Genomic DNA, 13,790 nt, shown 5'->3' with positions numbered 1-13,790 from the left:
ATATATATATTTATCTATTGATATTTTTTTGATTAATTTTTCTTCATGATTACTAACCCGATAAGAAAGTTCAAATATGTATTTTATATATTATCTCATTTACTTTCTTCTACTAGTTATTATAATGTATAATATATATTTCATAATATTTATGATAATGTGTATTGGAAATTTAAAATTTCATAAATTTAATGAAAAATGTTATTATATATAAATAAAAATAATAAATGTTTTCTGAATTCTATTCAATTAAAAAAAAAAATTATTTTCTTTTTTTATGCATTATAAAATATTCCATTTATTGTATAATTAAAAAAAATTAAATATGATTTTCTCTGTATTATACTTCCAGAAATATAAAATTTTATTTTGTAAATTACATTCCTAATACTGAAATATACACGTTTGCAAACACAACTATTTTAATATATATAAAATTAAAACTAATTTTTATTTTAATTTGTTTAGAATAAAATTATTTAAAAAAATCAAAAATTCACTATTTTAAAAGGTATAAAAAGTAAAAATATATATATTTCTTATACTGTGTTACATAAAAAATTATTTTAAAAATTTAAAAGAAAATAAATTGATATAATCTGTAAGCGATAAATCTAATATGAAAATATTTTTTCATCAATTATATATATGTTAAAATAAAAAATTAAACTTTTTTTTTTATATTTAGAAAGAATTATTCATGTCAATTATTATTTAATTTATTTATGTTATAATTTGTATTAATTCACCTGATATATAATAATAAATATTCAGAAAAAGAAATAAGTGTTATGTAAATTTTCTTGTGTTTTTTTAAACTTACATATTAAGCAGAATATCCTCAAAGGATTATCCTTATCATTGCGTGTACTACATTATGATACATTCTCTTATTATTCATATTAATTCATTGAATGCATTATTTAATATTTTTTTTTAGCGTTTTTAGATAAAATGAAATAAGAATTAATTATAATTCTAAAAATATGTAAATAAGTATCTACTTATTCTTATGAATTATTAGTATGAAAAAAAAAACATTTTTATAAGTTTGTTTGTTTCTGTAATAAGGGTATCTTATTATATTTAGAATTTGTTTTGTATTATTATTATATATAATGTATATTTAACAGCATAACTGCATAATAAGTGAATGAATATATAAAAAATAATTAATAAATTAACTTTTTTTCTAAATTATAAAATATAAGTTGTTATGCATAACTTTAGTTTTTTTAGTATTTAAGCATTCTCTTACAAACATAAAATATATACTTTGTATTAATAAATTAATTCAATCAAATAAAAATATTTAATAGGAATATTATTGTAGATTACAGTTAACTAATTTTAATCTTAATAAATGAGCAGTTTCATGAGGGGGTATTGTAATTATGAAATTATTAATAAAAATATTATAGCAAAAATATATTGTTTAAAATATAATATATAATTCCTTGAAAAATTATAAAAAAATAAAATATTTGTAATTAAAATATAATAAAATGTAATTATTAAATTTAAAATACAATGAGGGAAATATTCAAAACACAAATTAAATATATAAAAAAACATTTTCTAAAATAGTAAATTAAAAGAAGAGTTGTTTTACTAAACAGTATTGCCAAGTTAAATTGTATTTTTCAATACTTTTGGAAATTTATTTAAATCTTTATTATATCTTTTATAATTTTTTGTTATATTTCTATGTAAGTTTTTTTTTATTTTCTTTTAATAAAATTTTCTGTTGTACTATTATTTTCTACATTGTTTGATTTAATATTCTTAATATAATGATACCAAATTTGATAATTTCTAAAAATATTTATTATATAAATCATCATAAAATATATCAATGAGAAAATTCACATGTCTAACAAATTATTTCATGTTATATCCATGGGGAATATGTATTGTGTAATATTTTTGTCAATGATTTTATGATATTTAAATTTAATTTTTATATTTTTTTTTATATAAATTTATTCATTTTATTATTAAACACAATTAGAGAAACTTATCCATTTATATTGTTTGTAAAATGTTCTTTCGAAGGTGGTTTGTATTATATATCACATGATAACATGCATTCCCATTCATAATTATAATATATATGTAATTTCTCTTTATTCATAGTTACATACAATGATATGGCTATTTCCTTATATTAATTCTTTATATATTCCCTAATAATATTAATGTTTTTTCCACTGCTAACTTCTTACGTGAATGATTTCGATATATATTAAACTAAAATATATATTAAAAAGATAAAAGATATATTATATATTAATTTTATAACTATATAATTTGATGGTTATCAAAATATAAATATTAGCATGTCACATATATATTTTTAAATATGGAATATGTCTAAAATACAGAAAACCAAAAAATGTTAAATATTCCTTTTAATAAAAAAATTAGAAATATAAATGAATGCAAGATTTCACATTAAATTATAACATATTCTTTTTGAAGTGTTAGCACTATTCTTGCTATTTCCTTATGATATTTCCATATTTTTATAATAACATTGAGAGTAGTTGTATTCTACAATATATGAATCATTTAATATATGCTCAATATTATGCAAGACGTTGAAATATATATAATGATATATGTTTATTAGTATTTTCTCTATTTAATCTTTAATTGAATCAGTTATCCTTGTTTATTAATTGTACTATTTTGTTAATCAGGAATACTAATATGTACAATTTGTTTTTTTAATATAAGTATAAATTCATTTTCCAATTCTTCGTTGAGAGGACCTATATTTACTTTTCCATTCGAATTGTTAGAATCAAATTTCTTTTTAATATAATTATGTGAGTTTTATCATTGTCTCCATGATTTAAATCCATCTGCAAAATAATATTTCCGAAGTGTTCCATTTAATATTATTAAATTAACATTTTTCATAATATTAGTAACTTCATTAACATATGGCCATTATTATGTTTCTCATTACCATTTAATATTATCCTTTACCTATGATAGAAGCGTTTCTGGAAATAATATTAACTACTCTATAACTGTCAATGTATTTTTGTTAATTATAAAAGTTTCTTGATGCCATTTTACAAAGAGTTTTAATTGTTCCATAACTTTTTACTAACATAAGTTAATCACTTCTACAATTATTTATGTTTTCTACAGGACCCAAGTTATTATATATTTTGTATAAAGTTTAATCTAGCAATATATAATACTAAAAATCAATTGAAAAAAAAAATGTTATATATATAAATAAATGTCTTTCATTTAGAATAAGAGTTTTATTGTCTCTAAAAATATATAGATTCTTCAAATAATAAAATATTAGTAATTAATAAGGAAAAAATGAAATTCATCCAGTCATGATGATCTGAATTCGCCGTTTTAATTTAATGTACATAAATTCTTCAGATAACTGTGAATATAATAGAATATTTATCAACATATTAAAAATTAGGCAAAACAGTCTATAGATACGTAATTAAATACACAATAATTATGATTTTTTTTTTATTTCAACATTTATTGACATATCATTAATATATGGAACATAATACCATTCATAAGAACTGTATAAGAAAAAAAATAAACAATAGAATATTATATTTTTAATGAACAAAATATATATAATATACATGAAACGACGAATAAAAAGATCAAAATTCTCAAAATACCACAAATAAAATTATATCAAAAAAAAAAAAAATATATATATCTATAAAAACTATTTCATTAAATATGTATATGCCTTCTAAACATATTTGTTCACATTTAAGAAATAGAAAATCCATATTAATATTTCTTAAAACAGAAATAAATTTATTTTCTCTTGTAGACAACAAATAATGAAAAAGAGAAATTCGTCCTATTTACACAGATATTATTTATAGTAGCATTTACTTTTATTAAAAAACCTTGTAAAATGTAATATCATTGAACATATTTTATTTTTTATGTTCACTAATTAACACGTTCTATTTAAAAAACAATACATATAATATAGTTAAAAGAAATGTATATTTTAACTCTATTTTTTCTTATTTGAATTAATACATTACCATGTTTAGAAACTGTTTAAATGATATATACAAAAATATTTAAGAATATTACAATGATATAATATTTATTTTGAAAACTATTTCATAATCTCAAAGTAATGAAAACATTATTTTATATATATTTTAATACTTTATTCTATACCATTTTATTTTAATGTTATTATACCGTTATATTTTATGTTAAAATAAAAAGTGTTCAATCATTCACGTTTTAAGATATCTAATTTTAACTTTTTTCAAAAACACTCTTCAAAAAATAATTTAATTCGTTATTTTGTTTCAATGAAAATAATTTTAATATTTTTGATACACAAAAAACCATACTTCATATGACGAAATATATAATGCAAAAAAAAATTAAAAGAAATAATAAAAAGATAAGCTTTAAAGGTATAAAAAAATAAAAAAAGCCTTTTGCTATAGAAAAAGGAGACATCATTTATTAAATGACACATTTACAATTATTAAATATTATCCCATAATAATTATTTTTTATCTTATTGAAAACCATCTATCTTTCAAGTTATATATTTGTCCTTAAATTATACATTTATTTTATGTATATAAGTAAATGATTTCTCATAATAATTCAGTTTGATATAAAAAATCATACATATATATATAATATAATAACTGCAAGAACATATTCTAAATAATAATTATATTAATATAATTCTAAACAACAAAATTAAATAATTGTTTATAATAGAAAAAACATAATTATATAGAAATTTACATATAAATAGAATATTAAAAGAAAAAATCTGATAAAAACCTATTTCAGCAAAAATAGTAATTTGCGTACATTAATAAAAATATTATAACAATTATTCTATTATGTAATAAATTAATAAAATAACATTTTGTGTATAAGCATTTAATTTTAACTCTAATAAGTCAAACTTGTTTTGCTATCTAATTTTTAAAAATTAAAAACTTTAATTTACTTTTTTAATTAATAATAATAATAATTTATAATCTTAAAGAAAAATTAACTAATAATTATCATTAACAAATACTTCTATACTTTACAAAATATACATAGAGTCATACACGACATATGAATGAAATTTTTGATATTACTTTTTTATATAGATAAGCTAACACATAAAATAATAATAATTTCTTATTTCTTATTTATTATTTATACTAAAATATAATAGAAATTTTAGCTACACAAGTGTTGGTATGTATTTATATTTAAAAGAAAAAAAGATTATTACTGTTTTATAATTTAAATACGTTAATTCACTCTAATACATTAATCATTCTTTCTTTAAAAATAAAATTTAATTCTATATAATTCACTATTTCTTCTTGATTTTCAGAATAAAAATTTGGAAAAGTCACGGTCAAGCAATGCATACAATGAATTGAATACAAATGGCTCTGAAACACAACATGCTTAATAACACAATGCATATGAAGAATATATATAATATGAATAGCACATATTCTCTGTAAACACACTTCAAAAAACGTTTAATATCTGTCATAAAGTTCTAATACTGTACGATGCAATAAGTACTGTTTACATTACATATATTTGATATATGGAAAAATAAAGGAAATTCTAGGAGGATCGTTAAAAATAAGTAATAGATATTCTTTAATTAGTAAATTAGTTCAATTAAAATATTAAACTAATAAAAATTATTTTGCTTATTATTATCAATTTTAATTAAAATGTAATGCTTCACAGGTAATAAATGATAAATTAGAAGAAAAATATTTGAAAGTTTATTTTCATTATTACGATGTTATTAAAACATGTGATACTTGTAATAATGTTTCATTAAGACAATATAAATATTACGTTGGAAATATTGTTTTAATATGTAAAAAGCATAAAACTGTTAAGTATTGTTGTGAAGATATATGATGGAAAGAATTTCTAGATTATTTTATCTCACATGATATGTTTGACTCTAATGAATACTTATCTGAATTAATATATAAGGAAAGTAAATAATGTAATAACTTAAATAAATTAGTAAAACCTTTAAAGCCAGGTAATTCAGAGAATTCTGGTGATTCCTAAACATATAATATATATTCATTTTATTTTTTTAAGTGTGCAAATATTACATCTAAAAAACTAGAATATAAAATATTTGAACACAACGGAATAGAGTATGACAGACTTAATGATGGAAAAATTTAATGCCATGTGATTGCCACATTTTCTGAATCTCTTAATAATCCATATTCACAATTTGATCAATCTCCTCTCCATAAGGTATCATATATAATCAATTAATAAACACCAACATATAAGAATTTCATATCAAAACTTACAAAAATAGAATTATTGGTAAGCACAGGAATATAAAAAAAACACCACTGTGAAGGATTAGCAAAGTATGTTCATAATCATAGCGGTTAAGGGCGTAAGACATCCTCTAATCTATACCATAAGAATATCCTTCTAGAGTCTTCTCCACATATATTGGTTCTAAAGAAGTATAAAGATACTAAAGCAAAATAGGTTTACCCAACACCAAAATTAGTAAAAGATAAAATAGAATCTTGCAGAGGGTCAACAGTACTTGAAATTCTAATAATTGTAGCATTATGAGAATTGTGTTCTCTAAACAAAACAGCTAAATTTGCGTTCAGAAGTAATTCTATTTATTCTAATATTTCAGACAATAAAGCTAGCATAATGAATAAGTATATTTTCAGAATTGGTATCTTAGTTGCTCTGATAATCCAAATATTTTTCATTATTCTCATTTATTATAAAGAAAATAAAAGTCTCTAAAAAAATGAAAAATATATTAACTTACTATTTTAAATTTCCATCAATTTAAATAATTATAAAACAAAATATTATTCAAGTTTAATGCTTTTCTTTTTTATATTAGTGTATACCCCTTGAAAAATTGTTACATAAACAGGTAACAATAAAAAAAGTAATTAACAATCTTATTCGTTATCCCTACATGCTACAGTTTAAATTTCGTAATCAATAATCTTTAAATACAAACAATAAAAACAGAAGATTACATTTTGCTTATTATTCTGGATGATGCTACATTTATTAACTTCAATTAAAATGTAGAATTATTTAGAAAAAAATAATTGAAAATTTTCCATGTTCATATTATATTTTTATTTATATTTGATAAGACAAAAAAAAAAAAAATTAATGCAAATACAGAAAATGAATAAAGCTTTTGTATACAGTAGATCTCCATAATTGAAAAATAATTGAAAACAGAAAAATTGTATAATTTTATATATAATATGATTCATATAAATATATAAGAAAATTATATCAGTAACATAGTATGATAAATCATAAATATATGGTATGTTATAAAGTAAAATAGGAAGTTATGTCAAAAACATTATAGTTAATAAGTGAAAAAAGTTATTAAAATATAAAAATTGTAATGTTTTTAGTTATATAGTTCTAAATATAAATGTTACATTATTACATGTGACTATACAAACAATTCCTCATAATAAACAAAATACAATATTTAAAAACGAAAAAATATTTATATACACAAGATATAAAATTATTTGAATGTAAAAACGGAAAAGGAATTATTAAGCTTCTAATTAGAATAAAGATCTCTTTGGTAGGATTAGGTAGAAATATTTTCATAAATGGAAATAACTAAAGAAAAAAACTGAAATTATAGGATATATTTGTGCTTTTTTTATTTTTTTTTATATTTTCCACTTATTTTTTAAATAAAATAATAAATTTATTTTATTTTATACTATTATTTTTATTTTCATTTATTTTGTGTTTTTTTTTATTATAGGTTATATCAAAAGAAATTTAGGAATTTTCACACATATACCTTATTAGTTAATATAAATAATAAATACCTATAGATTATTTTAGAATAATTTATACAACCATAATATCACAAAAAATTATTTCATATAATTAAATAAAATTCAATTAAATAATTTTAACATTTTTTTGTTTTCTAAGTATACACAAAATTTTTATAAAAAATTCTGTAATATTAAATGAACTATGTTTTAATTATCAATAATAAAAAAAATAAGTAATATTAATTTACAAGGTTATACCAAAAATTTATACTTCTATTTTTTCATAACATATATAATTAGTGATAATTATACATAAGAATGAATATCCATATTATTAATATTATTTATTAACACGTTGATTAACTATATTATATACATTAAAAATAATATTTTGTTGTCTTGTTCTATTATGTATATAAAACATAGGTAGTTTTTTAATGAAATATATATTTCTGAAAATATTTAATTAACAATTAAATACATCATAATTATTAAAATATTGTAATATCATTATGTAATATGGGCAATATTTCACATGAAAGAAATTAAAAATATTTAGAGAAAAATTATATATTAAAAATATACAAGAATTATTTATTCTTTCACCTGTTATAAATTTATTTACTGTTTGTATTATTTAAAGCACATAATATAATATATAATGATACGAAAAAATGTTCTCGAATAAATAAAAATTGATAGATATTTTAATGCTACATAATTATATAATTATATAAAATCAATAAAAATATATAAAATAATATTTTTATATCAGTCATTTTTATTATCATTAAGTATTTATATTGTTACTACATTACAAATATAAATTTACTCATATTTTTCTTTTTAATTTTTCATAATATTAAATTTAAACTTTAAAAAAAAATATTTTTTAAATATTTAACTCATTAAACTTATTTTATTTTTTTACGTATGTGTATTCAATATTCTTGATAAAAAATTTATGTAAAATATAAGAAAACCTCACTATATAATAAAATTAAATGCTATAGTAATGTCCTTTAAATGTTAACGAAATTAATGTATATAATTTTTTTTTTTGTATTAATAATTTAGTATACAAAAAAAGTTAAATAATAAAATTATAAATAAAAGCATTCTTGTAATAACTATTTTCTTATCTATTTTAAAAATAAAAGATTTTAAAATGTTTTATTTTTAATTAAATTATACTTTATTTTCGTGTATATAAATTATAAAATTTATTGTATGCACAGTTTATTTTGGTATAATATATATAACTCCTGAAAAAGTTTAATAGAATAATTATGTAGCATACTTTTAAACAAAATCAAATAATTATCTATAGCAATAATGATTTATTATATGAATGCACCTAAAGTGTATGTATTACAAAAAATATATATATATTGTTATATATACATACGAAAAAAATTATTATTCACCTCTTACAATATGATTATATATATTTGAAAAAAACTTATTTTGTTTTATTTCCTACATATTTAGTCATTACTATAAGTTTGTTATATACTTTATATATTTATATACGTAACTAATTTATTAAAATATAACAAATTAAATATATAATATTTAAGATGTTATAAACTATTTTTATATATAATCCAGTGTATATTCTTATTAAGCACTATATTTAAAAAAAAAAAAGGGGAAGAATATAAGCTCTTAAAATAATAAAAAAGAGTAGAACAAAAAAATACGAATTGTATAAAAATAAATTCAAATATAAAAAAAAAATAAAATCATATATCTTTAATATAAATGATTGATTATAGATAACCTTAATAACACAATTTTCTATGTGAACAAAATATTTATAAAAATTTATTATGAGTTCATAACTTTTTTTTTTTTTTTTACTATTTTCTATCATTTGTTTACTTGTTTAAAAGGAATAATTAAAATTATATATAATATATTTACATGATAATAGAATAACGAATCTTGTTGACAAAAAATTAAGCTATTCTATAATCAAATTTAACGAATTCATGTTTTAAAAAGTATTATAATACATTACAAGATCTATTTATTTTTTATTATGAATAAATACTTATTAATAATATTAAAAACATATTTTTATATAGATATAAAATGCAGAAAAAAGAACAAACTAAAAAATAACTTTTTAATCTTCTATACAAATATATATATTAATAATTAGACAAATATTATTATAACGTTTTAGTATTATTTGTATTATTTAACATAATAAATTATTCCATATGCATGAAATTTTATCATTATTATATTTTAGTGCAATGTTCTAATATATTTTACCTTTTTTCAGTCATATAATAAAATTAATTTTCCTAAATGTATACTCAATTAACTTTTCATATTTTGAGGAAGTATCTAATTTTTTAATTATTTCATATACTTAATATACATTTTATTAATTACAATTTATTCTAAATAAAATAGTTAGTATCCAGAAGTCTCAATACAAATATACAGAATAAAATATTTATATACATATATAGTAAAATATATTACTTTAAATTTATTTAATAATATAAATTATACCACATATAATTAATTATTGAGAAATTTATATATATAATAAGAGAAAAAAATGTATACATTAATGATATGTTGTTTCTATAATTATAACATGAATTTAACACAATTCATATATTATTAATTCTCATCTCTATAAACAATATAGTGAATAGAAAAAAAAACTGTTAACATAATAACTTTGTAATGCTTATATAAAAAATTAGTGGAAAAGGTAACACAGGAAGAAATAAAAAAAAAAAAACAACCATTTTTAATGGTTATTGGGTAAACAGCTTATTTATCTTACTGACAAAAATACAAAGAAAAATTTACATTAAAACAAATAGTAATATTTATATATATAACTGTATTAGTACTGGAAAAAAAAATCAATATATATATTAATTATAACTTTTTATAATATTTTTTATATAAGTTATTAATGTTCTTTATGTATAAGTTTTTAAGTTTTTTAGCTTTTTCATAATAATATTAGTATTAATTTTAGATAAAATAATAAACTCAACAGTGACTTGAAATAAATATAGCATTTGAATATATTTTCCTTTGTAATATATTTATTTAAGGTAAAAATATTATATAACCACTTAAAATAAATAGTAGTGTATTCAAATATTTTATAGTTCACATATAAATTCCTATGTAGTTAATAATTTTATAATATATCTTAATGCTTTTTGGTTTAATATTGCTCTATTAATACGTAAAAAAATATATATTTGTATTTTTTTTTCATTCGTCCTTTACAACGAACTAAAGTATAAATTATAGCAATCATGGAAGAGTGTTTTACCTCGGTAATATTCTCGTTTTTTAATATTCCTAAATTTATTCGTAAATTATTTATAATAAACAAAATAATATAACTAAGACAAATATTAGATCTTAAATAATTTATAATAATTTTTTTTAAAATAGAATTTGGGGGTTCTAGGTTCTCAGGCATTAGAATACTATAGACGTCCAAAATTTCAAAGTATTCAACGATACATAAAAAGTAAAACAAGTTCCATAAATAATAATACTAATAAAGAACAATTCAGAAGTGTATGCCGAGAATTGGCTGATTATCTAATTAGGGAGAAGGGTGCACCACAATATGTAGATCAAAAAAGGTGGGAAGTAACACTGAAGAATTACATGAAAACTTACTTTAAAAATCTTACAGAACATGGAGGATGTCCTCTAATATTATATGATAAGGAAAAGGCTATTTTAGATTTTCAATACGAAGTACACGATTTCTTCGAACAGAAAAATAATTATCTGAATGAAATAGCTCAATTAAAACAAAAAAAAAAATGTGTTGATACGTGTTTACGGAAATGTAAGGAATATAATACGTGGATTGTACAAAGGCAGAACTATTTTAATACAAATGAATACTCAATAAAAGGATGTTACAAAATACCAAAAACAAAAAAGAGAGATAGCCAATCATTGTGTGACATACGAAGACCTAAAACTTTTAATACACTTTCTGAATGCGCAACTGTTCTCCCAGTTCCACCTGGTGACCCTGTACCTAAGAAAGATCTTACGAGTTCACACAAAGCAGATACAAGTACAGATAACATTCAATCTGAATCTCAATTTCAGACAGAAAAAGTTGTGGAAATTAAACATGACGAAAAGACACAATCTGAATTAGCATCGAAAAAAAAACTACCTCAAGATGAAGTTCCTACACCATTAGAAAATTTAAAAGCAGATGTTACCAGTAACGCAGGTGAATATACATTAACTATAGAAGGTACTCCACCTCTACAGGTCACACAAACTCTACAAAATAAAGCATCTCTACAATTTCCAGCATCAGAAGCACCCTCACTCTCTCAATCAGAAAAACAATTAACATTAATTCGCCCCCCACAAAATATATCAATTCTTCAAGTTTCAGGACCACAAATAGATAATTCAGAATTTTCTTTAACTTCTAAAAGAGCAACTGGCACCCTTGATGCCTCTGCTCAACAAGACACTCCTAAATATTCAGGTAAAATGAATTCTCTATATATATCCATATTTGAAATAACGACACTATGTAATAAGTATATATTAATGATGCAGTTAAAGATTCTGATGGATATCCAAATAACATAAATTTATCTTCTATTTTAATAAGCTTTATTACTATTGTTTTATTCTCCCTTTTTATTAAAGTAAAATAAAAGTTAAGTGTTAAATATATGATAAATATTTAATTATTGTAATATATCATTTTATAAATTTTTTTCTTTTATAATGTAGTACGCCTTAATAGGACTATTCAAAAAAAGGAAAAAGATAAAAAGAATACAAATGAAATTCCTTAGAATATTAATTCCTTCATATTCTAACATGAAAAAGAAGTTTCTAACATATGATACTTCAGAACACCCAATATATGATAAAGAAGAAATTATAAAAAAAATAAAAATAAGTAATCATAACATGAAAAAAAATGTAAATGCAACAAAGATTACAAATAAAAGAAATAAAACTATAATAGAAGTGCATATGGAACTACTGGAAGAATTCAGAATCGAAGAATGGAACATCAACAAAGGAGTCTTTTTAGAAATATGTATAGAAGTGTTTGAACAGGAGCAATACATAAACTGTCCTAATTTAGAAAATGATAAGATAATAATGGAAAATGATCATTTTAGAAATTATACTGAAAAACACAAAATTATGTGGAATCAATGGGTGGAAAGACATAAAAATATTTCTGAAAAGTTGAAAAAAAAAGTTTGGTTTAATAATCTTAAAAACGAATGGAAAAAAGTGAACGATTACATAAAAGAAACCGAAAAATCAAAGAAGAAACTTTCAAATAAAATTCAAAATATTCCATTTTTAGAAGGAAAAAAAGATGTATGGAGACAGTGGATATTAAGCAAGAAAACAATTATAGAAGAATTTCTAGAACAGAACTGGTTTCAGCAATTTGCAAAAGAACTAAAGACTATATCAGATGTATACGAAAGTGAACATAATATAATTGATGTAACACTAATAAATATGGAAGATTTAAAACATACAAAAAGTTCTAAAGAATTATATAAATGTATTAATAAAAAATTATTAGCGAAACTTTGTATACTTGTATTTATGACGATATTAGAAGAATGCGAAAAAGAGGAAAATTTAGAAAATAAGGAATCACATTTGGATAATTCCATAAATGAAAGGAAAACAGTACAAAATTCACATAGAAAAATAGGAATTACAGAACATATTGTCGAACTTAATAGCAATATTTTAGAGGATAAAAAAAATAATGAAACTCATAATTATGCAAAAGAATATTCATTTATAAAAGATATAAATGATTGGATAAAAGAAGAAGATATATATATAAATTTCTTACCCAATGAGCATAAAGAACTCAAACATATGGAATATTATAGTAACAGTTCCTAG

General features: G+C 19.4%; 1 protein-coding gene across 1 annotated transcript; it reads left to right on the top strand.

The window, feature by feature from the left end:
* Positions 1–11,158: 11,158 nt before the first annotated feature.
* Positions 11,159–13,790, top strand: MKS88_003456 (STP1 protein; the record flags this gene model as incomplete). Its single annotated transcript, XM_067216548.1, has 3 exons — positions 11,159–11,179; positions 11,301–12,378; positions 12,646–13,790. 3 exons carry the CDS (start codon positions 11,159–11,161, stop codon positions 13,788–13,790), a joined length of 2,244 nt encoding a protein of 747 aa, XP_067073184.1.

The sequence above is a fragment of the Plasmodium brasilianum genome, chromosome 10 (genome assembly GCF_023973825.1).
Source record: "Plasmodium brasilianum strain Bolivian I chromosome 10, whole genome shotgun sequence".
NCBI classification, from domain to species: Eukaryota; Apicomplexa; class Aconoidasida; order Haemosporida; family Plasmodiidae; genus Plasmodium; species Plasmodium brasilianum.
This window is presented reverse-complemented; position numbering and strand designations above follow the sequence as displayed.